Genomic DNA, 19,295 nt, shown 5'->3' with positions numbered 1-19,295 from the left:
AGGGGCCATGAGAGCTGAGAACTGACTCAATTGCTTCCTGCCTTCTCTATCATGATCTCCCTAGATTTACAGAATCAGCATTGTAGCCAAATGGCCATTTAGCCTCTGCTTCAAAACTTCCAAGGAACGAGAGTCCACCACCTCCCATGGAACCCTGTACCACTGAGGAACCACTCTAGCTTTCAGTTAAGTTATTCCTAATTTTTAGCCAAAAACTCTTCTGATTTAATTTCAACCCATTGATTCTGGTCGGACCTTCTGGGGAAATGGAAAACAACTCTACTTCATCCTCTGTATGACAGAGGTTATATGACGATGGCTATCCTATCACCTCTAAGTAGTCTACTCTCCAGGCTAAACATACACAGCTCCTTCAACTTTTCCTCATACAGCCTATCTCATCTATCACCATCTTTGTCACTCTCCTCTGGATACATTCCAGCTTGTCAACATCCTCCTTTAAAAATTATGGTGCCCAAAACTGAACAGAGTACTCCATGTGAGGTCTAACCAGAGCAGAGTAAATTGATACCATCACTTTGTGTGATATGGACAGAGTGCTTTAAAAAGCAGCATGCACCCCCACACCCAGCCTCCACCTGAACTCCCCTGCCCTCTGCCACACACCCCAAACTCCCCCTGCCTGACCCGCAAAAAATTCAACAAACCTTTCTTTGAGCCGAGTGCCCTGAGGCCGGCAATTCACTGAAGGCAGGGACAAGGCCAGGGAGGGCACACTTCCTGTGTGTTGCCAGCTTCGGTGATACTTGGATGGAAGAAAGTAAGGTGAATTTCAAAGGCATAATTCCTTTAAAATTCACCTTACTTTCCTCTGTGTGAGTGGCACCAAGGCTGGTGACATCCTGGGGATGGTGTGCTCCTTCCCTGGCCTTGTCTCCACCCCCAGCGTGTTGCCGGCCTTGGCGCACTTGAAAAAGAGTTTGCCTGGCCTGGGCTGTATGGGGGTGGGGGTTTTCAAAATGTGCCCCCATGTGACTCAGGCAAATGGCACCTGGGTCGTCTGCCCCTTCTGTTCCTCCCCTTGAACACATTTTAAATAGTTCCTTGACCCCAGATTATCGCTAAATTGATGAGATTTATCTGGTAACAAAACATGTCATAAATAAACCTTGAAAATATGTACAAAACTAAATTTACAAAACATACTTTGCATTCATATTGTGATTTCTTAGCCCATAAAGCATTTCATCTTCATTCGTTGACAAACAATCCTTACAATAATCCAGCAAAACCAGATCAGGCCAGGCTAAGTATAGGATAGGATAGGATAGGATAGGATAGGATAGGATAGGATAGGATAGGATGGTATATGGTGTGGTGTAGCGTAGCGTAGCGTAGCACAGCATAGCATAGTGTAGTGTAGGTGCTGGATATGTAGGCTGAAGAAATATGAAGACTATGAACTAGAGATATCCTAGCTCACAGCCATTACACTATTGTGTATTATTCCCATGAGCGACTTTTAAAATATGAACTGGATTCCCATGAATGTCACTCTAAATGTCCCATTGATTTTTAATAGTTTTGATGACTTCTCAGTGACTAGGCCTTTAAGTCTGTGAGTGGTAATCAGTTACTAAGAATATAAATCATGTGCTTCAGTTTCATCCCTGGAGTGGATTCTTCAAAGTCCAAGGACTTGCTCCAAGGATGATCATGTCCCATGACATCATCTCTTGGCTCTGTGACTTGCAGAGAGAGCCAGAAATGAAATCTAGCTATGAAGTTCTCCATGTGACTTTCACTCAGCACACTTTTTTTTTCTGTACTGTTTTCTGCTATTCCTATGTTGTGCTTCTTTAGGAGGCACCCAGATAATTCTGGCTTCAGCACTGCCAGCAGTGTAATATGCTTAATGGATATTTATGTGTGTGTATGTGTGTGGTTAACATTTCCCTGCACAACACAAGTTCACCTTGGAAATGCAGAATGATTCTTCCTTCAAGTCTATATGTGCTCTCTCAATTTAATGTTGCAGTTTAGCATGACTTTTTATAATCCATAGATGTCATCAATGCTAATTTCCAGCCTTGTTTTTTAACCTTTCATTTTAGGTGTATAGAAATCTGATTAATGCAAGGGTGTTTATGAAACACAAACAGCTTATGAACAGATGGCAAAGTGTTCTAGAAGAAGGTCAAGGAGGCCTACTGCATAACTCATGACTGTTGTCTCCATTATTTGAGGAGCCCTGTCTCCTCTAATTTTTGAAGAGCAAGGGGGTCAGGATAACTAGGAAAGAAAAGGTCTATCTACAGATCAAAGATTTTAAACTACGGTGTTAACACATTGAATGCTCTTTCAGAGAGTCCCTTTCAGACAAGGTTGTTTATTCATTAATTTATTTCAATACCATACTTTTCTTCCTAGTGAGGACCCAAGTGGCTTACAACATTCTCCCCTTCTCCATTTTATTTTCACAACAAACCTGTGAGGGTAGGTTAGGCTGGGAGCGTGTGTCTGGACTGAGGTCACCCAGCAGGCTTCTGTGACAGGGTGGGGATTCAAACCTGGGTCTTCCAGATCCTAGTCTGAGGCCCCTTCCACACATTTAGAATAATGTACCTTCAATCCACTTTCACAGTTGTTTGCAAGTGGATTTTGCTTATTCCGCACAGTAAAATCCAGCGTCAAAGTGCATTGAAAGTGGATTGAAAGTGCATTATTCTGCATGTGCAGGAGGGGCCTACCATTCTGACCGCTACACCATAGTGAATGTCAATTGAACTGATAGAGTAGAGGAGCAAGGAGCTGGTTCAAATGATAATGGCTGCATGTGAACTGTGGATTTCTTTTTATGAGCCCTTTGCACCCTGCATACGCCACGACCCCTGAAAAACCACTCCTGAAGATAAGTGGATCCTGTGGAGCTTATAGCCAGAATGGAAGGGAGATTTGCTAATAAAGAAAAATTGCCCTGCCCTTTAATGAATGTTTAATGGGGTTGTATGAACCAGGTGATGTCATTTACCTCCATGCCATGAAAAGTTTCACTTGATCATTTCCACAAATTAAGCCTCTATTAGAGGGCCAGGACAATTTTTCTGCAGCTGTATGGAAACCGTATAACCTGCTTTCTTACTACTATAAACCTTGCACACATGCTTATGCTGTTTGGGATTCTGATCTTAGCTTTAAATAAATTGACTGATTGCTTTGTGACATATTGTGGCAGGCCTTTTCTCCCAAATGAGGGAACCCAGACAGCTTCTTATGATTTTGGAGAACCATGTTTATAAATCTTCTCCTCAGTTACCAGATGTTCTTTAGGTAGCAAGTATCAAGGCATTTCATTTGTGGCCATGAGGTAGGTTTTGTGGTGAGTAAGTAGAATACAGATTAACTGTGGCAGGAGTTGTATAGAAATAACAAAGAAAATTTATTTATTTACTGGTTGGTTTCAAAGAATAGATCAGCAGCAGAGTTTCCTGGTAAAAAGAGAAACTTGGTTGAGGCACATAAGATTTAGCTCATTATGGCTTCAGAGTGTAATTTGAATTCTCTAACAGTGCTCTATCTTTCCTCTGAAGATGCCAGCCACAGATGCAGGCGAAACATCAGGAGAAAATGCTACTGGAACACGGCCATACAGCCCAGAAACCCCACAACACCCCAGTGCTTTTACAGTCTTTTTCTGCGCAGCACAAATAAAACATTTTCAGGACAGAAAAAAGTGTTTGGGGGTGGAATTTGGCAGAGTTTCCCCACTAAAAAATGTTTGAAAATGTTTTATTTGTGCTCAAAATGTTTTTTTAATGCTAAGCTAGCTTTTTTCCCCTGAGACATTTTGAAAACGTTTCCTGCTTGCTATGCAGAAAACAGGAAATGTTTTATTTTTCCCGCCCAACTTTAAAGTTTCCACTTTCATTTTGTCTGCAGCTTGCGCCCACCATTTGCTGGTTGTTTCCTATGGAAGGTAGCTTCAAAGACACCTAATTGAAATGAACAATAAAAAAGGGAAAACAACACGTTCAAGTAATCACCAGGCAACTAAGTTTAGTCATGTACTTTAAACACTGAAATAGCAGGCAGCCACAATGCCAGCTGAGGAAACATCTGTGGGAAATACTCAACAAATGGTGGGCAGCATGTAGGATCCCTGAAATGGCAGAAAATGGTGGGGAAAATAACCATTTTCACTAGAAACACTGAATTTTTCCACACCACGGCCCCTTCCGCACATGCAGAATAATGCACTTTCAATCCACTTTCAATGAACTTTGCAGCTGGATTTTACTATGCGGAATAGCAAAATCCACTGGCAAACAAATGTGAAAGTGGATTGAAAGTGCGTTATTTTGCAAGTGCAGAAGGGGTCTATGTGAACAAAAAAAGGTCAAAACAGTTATTTTTAAAATGTTTTAAATGGTCTGCGCAGAAAAAGCCACTGACTAGCCACTAGACTGGATCCTCTCTTACACACAGGATTCCACCCACACCAGTCTGCTCTTTCTCAAGACTCAGGCTAAATGGTACAAGGGTGACACATTACGAGAGACAGGTATAACAATCAGGTACTGTATTCTCTCCCAGAGGTAGAGCTAAACTACTCTGCGACATTAGCAGGTAGAGCTACCCTTCTGTTTGACCTTTTACTAAGGTATACCCCAAATTATCACTGCATTTTTAAAGATGCAGATCCAAGTGTCCTCTGTTGTGCCTCCCAGCCAGCCGGTGTGCTACGCAGTTTTTCCATTGTCATACATATGAATAAATGTGCACCTTATCAAAATGTTGTTGGGGTTTTAATAAACAAAAGCTACTGCTCATTGTTGGAAGAAAAATACTAATTTTCAGGTTTTATTTTCTCTTTCTATTAACGCAATGTGCTACCAGGCAAGATGGCTTTTTTAAAAAGTGCATCTTTCACACCCCTCTAATTTATAATCACTTCCGGCTATTACCCAAATACATGATTACTGAATTAATCAGATCAAATCATTGGAAGTTTTAATTGCTGAATAAAATTTAGCTTGGAATTGTAGAAAAATTTAGCAGTGCCTCCCATTTTAATGGAATGTGCTAACCCTTTTAGGGCCCTGTCGGTACTTCCCCCCAATCCTGCCTTGTGGTTTATGTTCCAATGAATCTTCCTCAATTGAATCTCAACGTCGGTTACGATGTACTGCATTGATCCCCAGTTCAGAGGTTTTTGGATCCTGGTAGGCCTAACCTTGTATTGTGGAAATGCTGAGACACAGGATTGCTTTGTGAGGTGTTTTAAATTATAGATTGTACAATTATAGATTGTAAATATTTAAAAAATATTTAACAATTCAAAATTGTAGGGTCAGTTGGATGGATTCCTAGATATTTTACAAGAAAGGTCTTTGAAGATTGAAGGCTACGTCAGTGAAATAGAGGCCCTTTTCAATACCCTTGAGGTGAGTGTGATATCTACATTTTCTGCTCATTTAATTTCATTTGCTGTCTGAGGGTGGATCTCTTTTGTGCGAGGCCCTTTACCAATAATACACAGTACTCCAATGTTGGAGAAGCGTGAGGCTAAGCATGGGTCTGGATCTGGTCATACGGGTCATACGTGCTACAGCTCAGCAGGGCAGGTGCCCTGTCCCGAGTTTTGTTCTACTGTGGGGCTCTGCCAGGAGGACGCTCCTGGCCAGAGATGTTCCCCTTCAGCCCAGTTCGGCAGGGGCGGTCACCTCTTGCCGCTGTTCCCATTCCCTAGGGGAAGTCATAGCTCCCTAGCTCCCTTCCCCTTGCCCTTCCAAAGCCATACCCATGCGCCAAACCGCCAAGTATCTGGGCTATGACAAAATGAGCATGCATTAACATAGAAAATTAGGGAGAGGTGGGTGGGCAAATTGTCAGCCGGCGAGCACATGGCCTGGACAAAGGAGGGCGAGCCCCTTTAAGGTCTCGGCTCGCCCCTCCTTTCTTCCAGTGACGCTAGCCCTTCCTAGCTTGGCTCCCCTTCCCCTTCCACCCTTACTGGGCCGGCATCAGCTGTTCTCGCTTTTCCCCAACCCTGAGCAGCAACCGCGCCTCATGGTGATTCACAAGCGTCTTTCTTTCAAAGTTTATGTCTGAACGTTCATTACTTTTAAGAACAGAAAGGAGCTTAGGCTTTCTCTCTACGCAAGATGGTTTTAACTATTTTCCATTTACCCAGTATTAAAATATTTCTCATGAATGACTTTTTGAGAAACCAAAGCAGAAACTGGATGACATTAGTGAACTATGGACTGAAGGGGAATCAACTTATACACACACTTTAAATCAAAGTTTTTAACTTGGATTTTTGCAACACTGATATCAGCACCATGCTCCATGATCCAATATGAATGAATACTGAAATTATTATGAATTATTTTTCTGCCAAGGACGTGTGGAGATGGATCAGAATGTGTATAAATTTATGTATTTAATCAAGGAGGATTAATTCAAATGAAACAAGGATTTAAGAATCAAAATGGAGTGTCTCTGTATAGTGACCAGCAAAAGCCTGCAGTTTGTAACAGGTCAAAGGAATGTAGGCTTGTCAGTGAATATGCAGGCCAGCAAGATAACATCTTTTGGTATCTTGGCATAGAGGGCCTACGTGAAAGAAGACAAGATGCAATTTTATTACCTTGTTTTTGTGGGTAGGACCCGCAATATGGGAGAGTTAAATCAATGTGATTAATTAGATTGCAAAGTATTCTATATAGTTAAATGAACACATAAATGATAAGGAGTGATTCATATTCACATGTATTAGTATTTCACTATAATTCTATTGTTGTTAGAATCATCGTATAATTGTTAGAATCATTTCAAACTGTTGGGAGACGTTTTATGACCCTATAGAATGCTGCATAGCCTAGCTGCATGGCCTGAGGACATTGGCTTTCTCTGAGAGCCAACCAAGAATAACGGGTTTTTCTTGTAGACAGTAAGCCAACTTTATGGCTGTAGTTCTTTGCATATGGGCAAGGATGGCCATAAGCTCACAGCGTGCAGTTTGAATTACAGAAAGCGTGTGACGTAGAATAAGGGGTTTGTCTTTATTCGTGACCAAAGACAGATCTGACCAATGGAGTTTGAACATATATGGATGATAATACGTAGAGTAAAGGGGATGGACTGTGTGACGTCTTTGCAGCTACAAAAACTCAGGTTTTCCTATACGGGGTGTGCCTCTCACTTGAGAGCACCAAGGCCCCTCCTTCGGGAGAGGTCATCTCCTGTAACATTCTAAACATTGGATTGGGGTGTGCCTCCTTAGGGAGAAGGTCACCTTTTGTAACTTATCTGTATTCTGTAACGTTCTGAATTCAGTGTCTATCACTCGAGGGCACTGGGGAGTGTTCACATTCTGTAACTTGCTATATTCTGCTAAGTAAACTGTCTGTTTGTTTTTCTAAATTTCAGATGCCTTTTGCTTTTATTTCTAACTTAGTTTTTCTTAAAACTAACCCAGCTGTGTAGGACCAGAGAGGCGGCTCTGGCCCCACAGACGTGTAATAACAAAAGGGAGTTGTGCTGAAAGATTAAACCTGAGAAAAGCAGCAATGAAATCCCTAGTGATTTGAAGTTTTACCAATTAAAATTATGCTTACAAAATGTGAAAAAACAATGTATTTTTATTTAGGATAACTGCAAGGGAAAGGAACAGCTTTTGGAAGAACAACATGAAAACATTGTCAAAACTGTACTAGGACATCATGATCAAAAGGCGCAGAGGTTTGAAGAAATAAAGAACACAAAAATGGAGTACCTCTATGAACAGATGGTTACTTTTCAAGAATATATTGATACAGCAAAAGAAAACTTGGAGACTATTGTAAAGGAAACTGAAGAAATGGATGATTTTGTTTTCCTAAGGGTAAGTACAAAAACATAAACGCTGGTAAAATGTTTCATAGAATTTTGTAGTTGAGAGGGAAAAGTTTATTTTTAGTTCATATTTCCATGCTGATCACAGAATCCAATCCTGTCATAATATACAATGTGGCCAAGTTTTGCGTAGTAGCACTTGAAGTACACCACAGAATAATCTGTGCAATAAAATAGACTCAACAATTTGATTTGATAGCCACAGACTTCAAACTACCAATTTTATTGTTTGTCTATCCCTCTTTCTTTAGTATTTATACTTTTATTTTGTTTCCTTTATATTCCCACACTTTTTGTGCCCCCAACTTCCTTTTACCAGTAGGTTTTGCTTTTATTCCTTTTAGATACATATCTACTGATTTAATATGTTTTAACCTGTAATATGTGTTATCCTGTTCTTTATTTACCTTACGCTGGGACTGTAATAAAGATTGCCTTGACTTATTCTCTTTATCAATAACTGTGATAAAATGACATAAAAATTCATACGGCCCAACATTTTCCTCAGTTATTTATAAGAGTGAATGAATGAATAAATAAAATATTTGACCTTGTAAACTACCTAAAAATAGACTAGGGGTCATCCGGTGTCAACGGTCCATAATTTAATGGTGGGGAGAGGGAAAAAAGGAGTGATTGCAGTGATCTTTGAAATATATTTGACTACAAAGACCATTACCAAATTTCCACTAGGAGATTAACTGTGCAATCCAAAGTGGGGGAGGGGCTGAAGCCGCATTAGAAACAGCAGAAGGGTTGCACAGAGATGCTGCCAGTGAGGGGCTTACCTAGTGACCGGCTACCACAGCATCCAAACCTGCAACAGCTAGCCACCACGACAAATAACCACACCAGCATGGCGGGGGAGTTTGGAGGTGTTTCCAGAGGTGGATATCGAAGAGATAGAAAAAGTGCAGAGAAGGGCAATTTATTTATTTATTTTATTTATTTATTTATTTTATATTTTAGACTTGTAGGCCGCCTCTTCCCCGAAGGGCTCGAGGCGGCTCCCAACATGGCTGTTTCCAACAGCAACTCAAAAACAATATAACTTAACAAATTTAAAATTCCAGCAGCAATCAGACATAATTTAAAACAGCTCAACAATATAACTGTTCAAACACTTCAAACCGTTCAAACCGCACAGTCTAACAGTTTAAAACAGTTCAAAACAGTTTAACAGTTTAAAACAGTTTAAAACAGCAGCAATCAGACAATGAGGATGATTGATGGATTGGAGCACCTTCCTTATTAGGAGAGGCTGCAGCGTTTGGGACTCTTTAGTTTGGAGAGGAGTCGTCTGAGGGGGGATATGATTGAAGTCTATAAAATTATGCATGGCGTAGAAAATGTTGACAGAGAGAAATTTTTCTCTCTTTCTCACAATACTAGAACCAGGGGGCATACATTGAAAATGCTGGGGGGAAGAATAAGGACTAATAAAAGGAAACACTTCTTCACACAACGTGTGATTGGTGTTTGGAATATGCTGCCACAGGAAGTGGTGATGGCCACTAACCTGGATAGCTTTAAAAAGGGCTTGGACAGATTTATGGAGGAGAAGTCGATCTATGGCAGGGGTAGGGAACCTGCGGCTCTCCAGATGTTCAGGAACTACAATTCCCATCAGCCCCTGTCAGCATGGCCAACTTCCCAATTGGCCATGCTGGCTGGGGCTGATGGGAATTGTAGTTCCTGAACATCTGGAGAGCCGCAGGTTCCCTACGCCTGATCTATGGCTACAATCTTGATCCTCCTTGATCTCAGATTTCAAATGCCTCAGCACCAGATGCTCAGGAGCAGCAGCAGCAGAAGGGCATTGCTTTCACCTCCTGCATGTGAGCTCCCAAAGGCACCTGGTGAGCCACTACGAGTAGCAGAGTGCTGGACTAGATGGACTCTGGTCTGATCCAGCAGGGTAGTTCTTATGTGGAGCCAACTTTAGCCAGCTTCCAAAGGACTTTTGGTCTGGGAAAGCCCCCCTTCAGCAGCACAGACTTACGTCACCAAAAAAGGTGGTGTAAATCCTTTTCCACTATGGGCTTTACCTGTGGAGAAAGGAGTTTCTCCTCCTCCCCTGGTGCTTCGTTGCCAATTGCGTCTTTGAAGTCAATGCGGCAGCACCATCCCTGGCAGCTGCTCTGCTCTTCCCACTTTTAGACTGGGCTGTCCAACATTCAGATCAATAATATGGATACCCCAGGTGCGGTAGAATAGCATAGTCTTAAGTCTATAGACATTCTTCTGAATCTAGACATCATACAGTATATAAAATTGTGATTAATTTTAACTGATTAATTTTATATGATCAATCAATTATATTTAAATATATGTAATATTATAAAGAATATATATAGCTATTTTGTATTTTTAGTATACAGCGACGTATTTGGTTCATACCCAGCCATATGTAGTAGGCAAGAGAATTAAATGGGATTAAATGTTTTCTGAGCCACTCACTTACTAGATGGCCTTAGTCAAGTCATTTCAAGTCATTTCTCAGCAGTGGCGTAGGAGGTTAAGAGCTTGTGTATCTAATCTGGAGGAACTGGGTTTGATTCCCAGCTCTGCCGCCTGAGCTGTGGAGGCTTATCTGGGGAATTCAGATTAGCCTGTGCACTCCAACACACGCCAGCTGGGTGACCTTGGGCTAGTCACAGCTTCTCGGAGCTCTCTCAGCCCCATCTACCTCACTGGGTGTTTGTTGTGAGGGGGGAAGGGCAAGGAGATTGTAAGCTCCTTTGAGTCTCCTGCAGGAGAGAAAGGGGGGATATAAATCCAAACTCCTCCTCCTCCTCCTCCTCCTCCTTCTTCTTCTTCTTCTTTGTTCACACTTCCCATCTTTAGTTTATATTATTGACTTGTGGCAACCCCAGCAAGGGGCTTTCAAGGCAAGTGAGAAGCAAAAAGTGATTTGCCATTATCTGTCATAGACAGGCCCTTACCAAGCAGAGTCAAAAACTGGATCAGCAGCTTAATGGAATCAAGCACCAAGTATAGAAGGATGAAACAGAACCAAGTCCAGAGTCCAAAGCAATAGCAAAAGCAGGTCCAGGCACCAGAAACATAAACAGTGGCTTGCAACTCAGCTTGACTATCCCACCCCCCAGTGCAAACACTTCGTTTGGCTGTGTTACTGCAGTTTGGCTCCTGCAAAGACTTTTTGCCAAGCCCAGCTTGCCCCAGAGCTGCTACTCTGCTGCTGCATCTTCTTCCATGCAAACTGGCGTGCAGCTTCCTCCACAACTCTCCTGAGGCTCTGGCGACAATGGGGGTGAGAGGGCTGGCGAGAGGGCTCCCCTGGTTTGGGGTCAGGAGGCTGGCGAATCTCAGAGCTGGGGCCTGGCTGTGGCTCCCAGGCCCCAGTTGGAGCCTCTGGAACTGGACCTGCAGAGACTACTGAAGGTTCTGCCTGAACCTCTGGGCCAGGTCCTGCAGGTCTTGCAGGAGGCTCAGGCTCAGAGCCTGCATGCTTTACCTGGGACTCTGGGGCCAAAGCTGTGCTCTCTTCCCCATCTGATTCCGAGGGGTCCATAGACATACTGGACTGGGCCCGAACATTGCCTTCCTTTGCGGAGCCTTCCATGGTGGCCTTCCTTTCAAGTAATGATCATGTTTAGCTTCCAAGATCTGATGAGATCGGGCTTTACCATGTGTCCTTCCCTCCCTTCCCATTAACTTCTATTAAAGAGGCAGAACATATTTCCACATGCCAGTTGGCAGAACTACTGCATGACAGTGCATTTGAAGCACTTTTAATAATGAAATCATTATGTTAATGCTATGTACTATTATGTACAGATGTTTTTTCTGAGGTATTGCAGAAATTCAATAAACCAAATTTATCACTCATTTTATTTTATTATTTGTGCTCTAACACTGTAAAACAGTCACATCGATTACATTGTGTGACTTTAATTTGCAGCCCCACTGGTCAATATTGGGCTGTACTAATTAACCAACTAAAACCTCAGTCCAAAATAAGTTCTTTATTCTTTATTCCCATTGAAGTTGGTCCAAGTTGGTCATGACAATTTAAACCTTCTTGATTTAGTGGGATCTAAACTCAATTAACATTCTCTGGGATTGGGACCAAATGTTTTTGCTGATTAATCTTCAGATTAAACCTCACAGCCCTAATGTAAGCATTAAAAATATCTACACTAGCTATCTTCACTTTATTGTGAATGAAGTTTTTAAAAATGTTTAGGTATGTGACAAAAGAAATCAGATTAAATACAGTTGCATATGGTGTCATTCACAGAAATAGCTTGACATAGCTCTAGGAGAGTGTTTGTGAAGTAATCCGATTGGGTGTGGGACCCCCTCCTGTGTCCAGAGTATAATAGTTTTAAGTGGCTTGCAGATTCTCTGGAGTTCCTGTGCACCTGATTTATTTTTATGTATTTATTTTCAAATTTATATCCGTCCTATCCCAGCAGGGCTCAGGGCGGGTAACAATTAATTACAATATTTAAAACAAAAAATCATACTAAAATTAAAAGAACAATACTATACCTACCCGATAATAACTGTACAATACTAAGTTGTAACAGAGAACAGATGGCAAAAACTTAGTCCTGTCCAGATGTCTCATTTGGATTGACTGCAGTACACATGGAGAAGAAGTTCAGGCTTACCCCGCCCTTCAAACACACACATACAATTTTCCTGATTTAAAATGATTGAGTGATGCGTTATTATATTTAGCCTGTTGAGGAAACCCTTGAATGTGTCCATGGATTTCTCCAATGGGTCATGTAGCATACCCAAAGACCTTTGCATAGGAAAAAAATGTGCTGTATAGCAGTAGGAGGGTGAGGTTCATAGAGAATGGAGAATCAGCCATAATCGCCCTCCACCTCACAGAGCTGAAGCTTGTACCGAAGGGAAGCAGAGCAGTTTTGGCCAATTCTTGTGGCCAATTCTTGTGGCCAATTCTTCTCCTGCATGACATCTTGCCCTCAGAAGCAGCTTTTGGGAAGCTGCTCATGGCTGCTGGAAAAAGGCAGGAAAGATCTGCTCTCATGACCTCATCCATTTGCCAACATACACAATCGTCCGGAGGTATTCAGGCATCACAGCCTTTTCGGGTTGATACAACATTGGGCCACGCATTGTACATTAATGACATCTTGTAACTTTCATGTCATGTATCTTTTATAACAGGCATTAATCTGTTCCTTCCCTCCCTTTCCCTCCCTTAGTCATCAGAGGAAATAAACAAAAGGTATACGAAATGGAGCTTTGTTGCATTGTTAGTAGTAGGAACAGCATGTTTGAATGTTTTAATACTCTGAAATGCTGTACAAAGCATGCTGCCAAAATAAATGCCTCCTTTCAGAAATGCCCAAGTAGGTACCAAGGAGTCAATTGTGTGGTGCAGCTGCAAATGTTTGAAATGTTTTGCATGCATTCATAACTACAATATTAATACCTATAGCATTATTGAAATCTAGCCCTTTTGCAGTGCCATCTGCATAGTTGTTTTTACTCAGGTGTTTGTCGTGGTTGTGTAAAACCATTTTAAGATTCGAAACACATTTTGTTAAATGCAATATTTGAGAATGTTCATGGTTTGCTGAATTAACTTCCCTGTTAGATGAAATGTTAATAAAAGTGATTTTCAGTGGCAGCTTGTTGGGTTGGGCTAAATGTAGATCATAGCAAGTGAATGCTGCAAAGTCCCCGCCCCCACCATGAAGTTTGCATTTATCTTGTTTATTTTGTTTCTTTTTTGCATGAAAGGTTTGTGGTTGCTTTTGGAAGGACTCCTCCCAAAGTAAGAATGAGTTGATCTAAGGACCATTGTGGTTTTTTTGGCTTTGAAAAGGACCTTTGGTTTGAGATAATCAATCTGTAGTTGAAAGTGGTATGAGAGAACTATTGTTTTCCATTATTTTACACACATATTTCTCTTGTATTAAAAAGCAGTGTACATGCAGCATAAGTACTGATCTCAGAAGAACCTATTGTCCATTTCCAGCCTGTTTCTCTATCCTGTGGGATCACTGCTTTTGCTTATGCAGAGCCACCCTTCCTGGTAGGTCAGATGATACCAGTTAAGGATGCCAGCCTCCAGGTGGGACCAGAGAGCCCCCAGAATCATCTCTAGACTATGGAAGTCAGCTCACCTGGAGAAAATTGATGCATTGGAAGGTGGACTTTGTGGCATTGTACCTCATTGAGATAGATCACTTTCCGCCCCAGGCTTCATCTTCCGAGTCTTCAGGAGTTTCCCAACCTAGATCTGGCAGCCCTACCTCTTCATCTCCCAACAGGGATCAGGGAGGCCCTGGCAAACCTAAACCCATTCAACTTATTCATTCAAATATTTTAACACACCTCCTCTCCTAAAAGGTGACCTACAACTACAACAACAAAAACAATAAGACATAAAATCATGATATATGTGCCATCCAGCAGCAACTGGCTTACAACAACCCCCAGCACGGGGGTTTCAAGTCAGGTGAGGAGAAGTGGTTTGCCATTGCCTCACTCTGCAGAGTTTTACTTAGTGGTCTCCTCTTATCCAAGTACTGACTCTTCTTAGCTTCTGAGATCTGATAACATCTGTCTATACCAGTGGTCTGCAACCTGCAGCTCTCCAGATGTTCATGGACTACAAACCCCATCAGCCCCTGCCAGCATGGCCAATTGGGATTTGTAGTCCATGACCATCTGGAGAGCCGCAGGTTGCAAACCCCTGGTCTATACCATACCATTCTACTCCCCCATGATATAATACACAAATAACAAGTATGATATAAAGAATATAATAAAATTATATAAATATAATGAAAATCCAAAGTCACTGCTAATCAAATGCAGTCACCAACCCCCAGCAAAATTCTAGCTTGAATCCACCAGATTTTTTTTTTCTGACAGAAGGTATTTTGATCAGCAAAGAACGTCTCCCACTGCAGCCCATTATGCCCTCCTAAGGAACAGGGCACCCCCAGGAACATTAGGACATTAAGAATGGGGTTTTTTTTACAGCAAAGGTAATTCAGCAGTAGAATCAGCTGCCCGGGGAGATGGAACCTGCCCCTCTCTGGCAGTCTTTCGAAAAAGACTGGATGAACATTTGTCAGGGATGCTATAGGCTGAGCCTACATTGAGCAGCGGGTTAGACTAGATGACCTGTGTGGCTCTTTCCAACTTTGTGAATCTATGAATAGTATAAATGAGGATTTCGAGGTCTGAACTGCCTCTCCATTCTTTTCAGCAGGAATCCTCAGTTGCATCCAAACTAAGCTATTCAGCCTCAGCTGTGGAAAACCCTCTCAGATAACACAGCTATACACACTTCTCTGAAAGCTGGCAGGGAAGAGATCCTCCTAATCTCTTCTGCAAGATCATGTCATAGCTATCATTGAAAGAAGTCAAACCTGTCCTTGAAAGAAGTAAAAAATAAAACTATACCAAAGCTATAGCCAAAAAAACCCCCTTCAATTGTTTACACAAATATATAAAGTATAAAAGTGCTATATGTTTTTAATACTTCTGTGCAAGAGTGTCTGCTGAAGCGCAGAAACTGAAAAATAGTTATGAACATATTACTCAAGAATCTCCAGAAGTTCACCATAAACATTCAGGTGGACTATGCCTAATTCTCACATGGCGTCCTCTAGGAGAGAGGCCCTTTCCCCACTCTAGGAGAGAGGCCCTTTCCCAGTGCGCGCAATTCCTGGCTTCCCCACGACCTGGCTTCCCCACGACCTGGTCATCAAAAGGCGCCATTTGAAAAGGCGCCAGGAATTACGCACGCTAAGGGGGCGGGAGAGAGGCTCTTGTCCGGGCGAGGTAGCTCGCGTTCGCTGTAGCCCTGAAGTAGAAGTGCAAGCTGGACCCAGCTACTTTAAGGAGAGAGTAGCGCGGGGCTTAAGGTAAGTGGGGAAAGGGCCATTGTCACAATGTCCGCCATTCAGAAACAGTCCATAACATTAAATTCAAAGACAAGCTTCCTGGTTTTATGCCTGTTTTGTGAAACAAAATCACTTCATCGGCATGTTACATCTTGCCTGTGTGTTTAGGGAGACACTATTCTTCTGCCTATCAGTTATATCTCTAAAGCTATATCTACAAGTAATAAATTACTTAAATAAGAATATTAAATGTATACATTCAAAAATTAAAATAATATAAGATGCATAATGCCAGCTATAAAAAGTTCAACATAATGCAAAAGTTAACAGCAATAGTCGAGCAGCCTCATCTTAGGGACCAGGAGCTGACTGTGGCACTGCGGGTGTGCTGCCCTGCCACTCCCATAGAGGCTTCCCAGTGTGTGTGTGTGTGGGGGGGGGGGGGCTTGAATTGTGAAAAAGCCTCCCCACCACTGAGAAGCCCCCATTGGGCTTAGTAGACTTACATCACCTTTTGGGTGCCATAAGTATAGAATCATTGAGTTGGAAAGAGACCACAAGGGCCATCAAGTCCAACCCCCTGAAGTCTAAAGTCTAAAGCCCTGGCCACTGGTATAACAGGGCTAATGGCTGGCTCCTCCCCTAGCCGTGCTATCTAAGATCATAATTAATTATACAGCAGCAGGAGTGCAATGAGCAATATTGTTTTCACCCTTATAAAATAATTCCATTTTGCAATTTTAGAATCATATAATCCTTTGCAATTGTTTACACCTCCTAACAGACACAAAAATTTTAATTTCCATAATTAAGTGTGTAAATGCTGCTGCTGGTTCGTAGGCATTTCATTTTTTCAGCCTGTCTCCTGGAAACTTTGAATAATTTCCAAACTTGGTAAAACAAAGCATATTGAAAGGCAAAAATGTAAGAAAGGAGGGCTGAGGCATCATCGGCATGTTTATTTACTTCATTTATAGGTCATCTTTCTCACTGAGACTCAAAGTGAATTGCAAAATACAGGAAACTATTTGATTAGACAGTATAAAATATCCAATAAAATGCAGTAAGACTAGGATTACAGAACTGGAAAATAATGCAAGCAAAACAAAAGCACAAAGTGTGAGGTATGACACGATACTAGAACCAGGGGGCATACATTGAAAATGCTGGGGGCAAGAATAAGGACTAATAAAAGGAAACACTTTTTCACGCAACGTGTGATTGGTGTTTGGAATATGCTGCCACAGGAGATGGTGATGGCCACTAACCTGGATAGCTTTAAAAAGGGCTTGGACAGGTTTATGGAGGAGAAGTCAATCTATGGCTACCAATCTTGATCCTCCTTGATCTCAGATTGCAAATGCCTTAGCAGACCAGGTGCTCAGGAGCAACAGCCGCAGAGTGCCATTGCTTTCACATCCTGCATGTGAGCTCCCAAAGGCACCTGGTGGGCCACTGTGAGTAGCAGAGTGCTGGACTAGATGGACTCTGGTCTGATCCAGCATGCTCTTTCTTATGTTCTTGTGTTCTGTGACATGCCATGATGCAGAAAGTGGGCTACTGAGGTTGAAGACAATGCAGTAAAGGCAAGGCGATACATAAAATAGTCATTGCAATAGACTACAATCCTATTGCCTTATAAAAGCCACCTACCAAGCTGTTCTATTATGTTACAGTACTAATCTCTTTTTTGTAATCTGGAGATCTCTTTATAAATATGCCCTTATGAACATTTCTGACTCGTACATTCTGTGGAGGAGGCCTTCCTGACCTCCTCAGGCATGCTATTCCACAAGATGGGAGGTGGGACATAGAGATCTCCTGGAATTACAACTGATCTCCAGATTACAAAAAATCAATTTCTCTGAAGAAAATGGCACCTTCCGAGAATAGTCTCTATGGCATTACTCCCCACTGATGCCCTTTCCCAACCCAAATCCTGATGTCTGCAGACTTAGATATCCAGATATTACTAGATAGGTATTTCCTAACCCAGTTGGCAACCCTAGAGCCTTGCCCCTCCCCCAAGAAATGTGTGTGAATTGAGAGTTCCTCAGTCTCACCAAAGTAGCAATTCTGTACATTGAGTGGGGAAGCAGCTGGGCATATAGCACACCTGAATGATAAATACAGTATGAATGATATAGGCAAATGCATGATACTTACCCCTCAAATCTATGTGTGGAATCTAAAGAAAGTTAAGACTCCACTTTCTTTTTTCCTGTTCATGACCTCAAAGTTTGAAGACCGGCTCTGGATTTTACGTAACATGTGCTTTGCAAAGTCATTGTATTGTGCTTTCTAAATAAAGATCGCTGTGATATGTGTATTTTAAAAGATGATACAGCATTCTTTTGCATTAAAATCTTTTCAGACCCTTTGATATATTTTCTGTATCTGGGTTAAAAATATATTCTCTTCTCTCTCTGTAATGAGCTCTGCAGTAGGAGCTAATTACTTCTAATCTATTTTGCTTTCATTTTTTCCTTCCTTTTATGTGTGTGTGCGCACATAGTGTTATTAAATTTTTAACAACAGCTGTGCTATGTCTTTAGAACCCCTCAGTTTTCTTTAAGCTAAATGATCTGTTGTGTTTAAAAATACTTCAAAGGATATTATTGAGACCTTTTAATTTTTGAGTATTTACTGAGTACTCTTTAGGGTTCCCGGGCCTGGCCTGGAAAACAGCAGGAGTCTGGGGAGGGAGGGGAAAAACATCACTTCTCGGGAAAAACCAGAAGTGACATCAGTCCTCTCTAAGAATCACTGGGAAGTATATGGTTTTATTTATTTTATTAAGTTACTAGTAGACCCGGCCACGCTTTGCTGTGGCTCAGCCGACCTTCGCAGTTCTCGACGGGGCGACTGGCTCCCTCCTTCCGCCCCTCCGTTGGTGGCGTTCTCCGGTGGCATGGGCCTGACCATCTGCCCCCCCCCCCGTCCCATCCCGGCCCGGCCCCACTGCTCTTGATGGCGAGACTGGGCGCAATCAGCTGGCCGTCCGCATGTTTCGGCGGATTCCGGCTGGCTTCGTCATTCAGACCCTCCGCTTGTGCTGTCCTCTCGTGCCAGCGCATGGGCTGCGTGCAACAGCTGTGAAGTGATATGCATGAGCCCCGGATCGCAGCCCTGTCGCTCGTGTTTACCTGGCTCAGGTGTGTTCCCTGAGCCTTTTCAGGGGCGGAAAACACTCTTGGCCGGGTGAGCAGCGTTTCCTGAAAATTTCAGGGCGTTTGCTCCAGTGGTTCGTGAGTTAGACCGTGAGGAACAAACGCATGGTTAGTTTTATATATAGATATAGATAGGTCACCATTCCCTGTTGGTTAGGCTCAGGGTGGCTTACATCAATGAAAACACATCTTAAAACATGGGTTCCCTACAAAGTTCCAGCACCTTAATTTCTATTGTAGAATTTCCAGCAATTTCTAGAGAGGCTTGATGGAGAGGCTCCCCTCACTTGCATGCCACCCCTCACTCACTCACTCACTCACTCACTCACTCACTCACTCACTCACTCACTCACTCACTCACTCACTCACTCACTCACTCAAAGTATGTTACGACATC

At 42.2% G+C, this 19,295-nt stretch overlaps 1 protein-coding gene across 2 annotated transcripts in view; it reads left to right on the top strand.

Moving 5' to 3' along the window:
* CMYA5 (cardiomyopathy associated 5) overlaps nt 1–19,295 on the top strand; it is a 75,234-nt gene that overhangs the window by 18,870 nt on the left and 37,069 nt on the right. For both annotated transcript variants that reach the window (XM_048503828.1, XM_048503827.1), the window contains exons 3-5: nt 5,310–5,405; nt 7,616–7,849; nt 13,068–13,090. In XM_048503828.1, the coding sequence (XP_048359785.1) occupies nt 5,310–5,405; nt 7,616–7,849; nt 13,068–13,090 (353 nt within the window). The remainder of the gene's footprint in view (nt 1–5,309; nt 5,406–7,615; nt 7,850–13,067; nt 13,091–19,295) is intronic.

This window comes from Sphaerodactylus townsendi, linkage group LG07 (assembly GCF_021028975.2).
Source record: "Sphaerodactylus townsendi isolate TG3544 linkage group LG07, MPM_Stown_v2.3, whole genome shotgun sequence".
Lineage (NCBI taxonomy): Eukaryota > Metazoa > Chordata > Lepidosauria > Squamata > Sphaerodactylidae > Sphaerodactylus > Sphaerodactylus townsendi.
The sequence above is the reverse complement of the archived record's forward strand: the minus strand, read 5'-3'. Positions and strand labels throughout refer to the sequence as shown.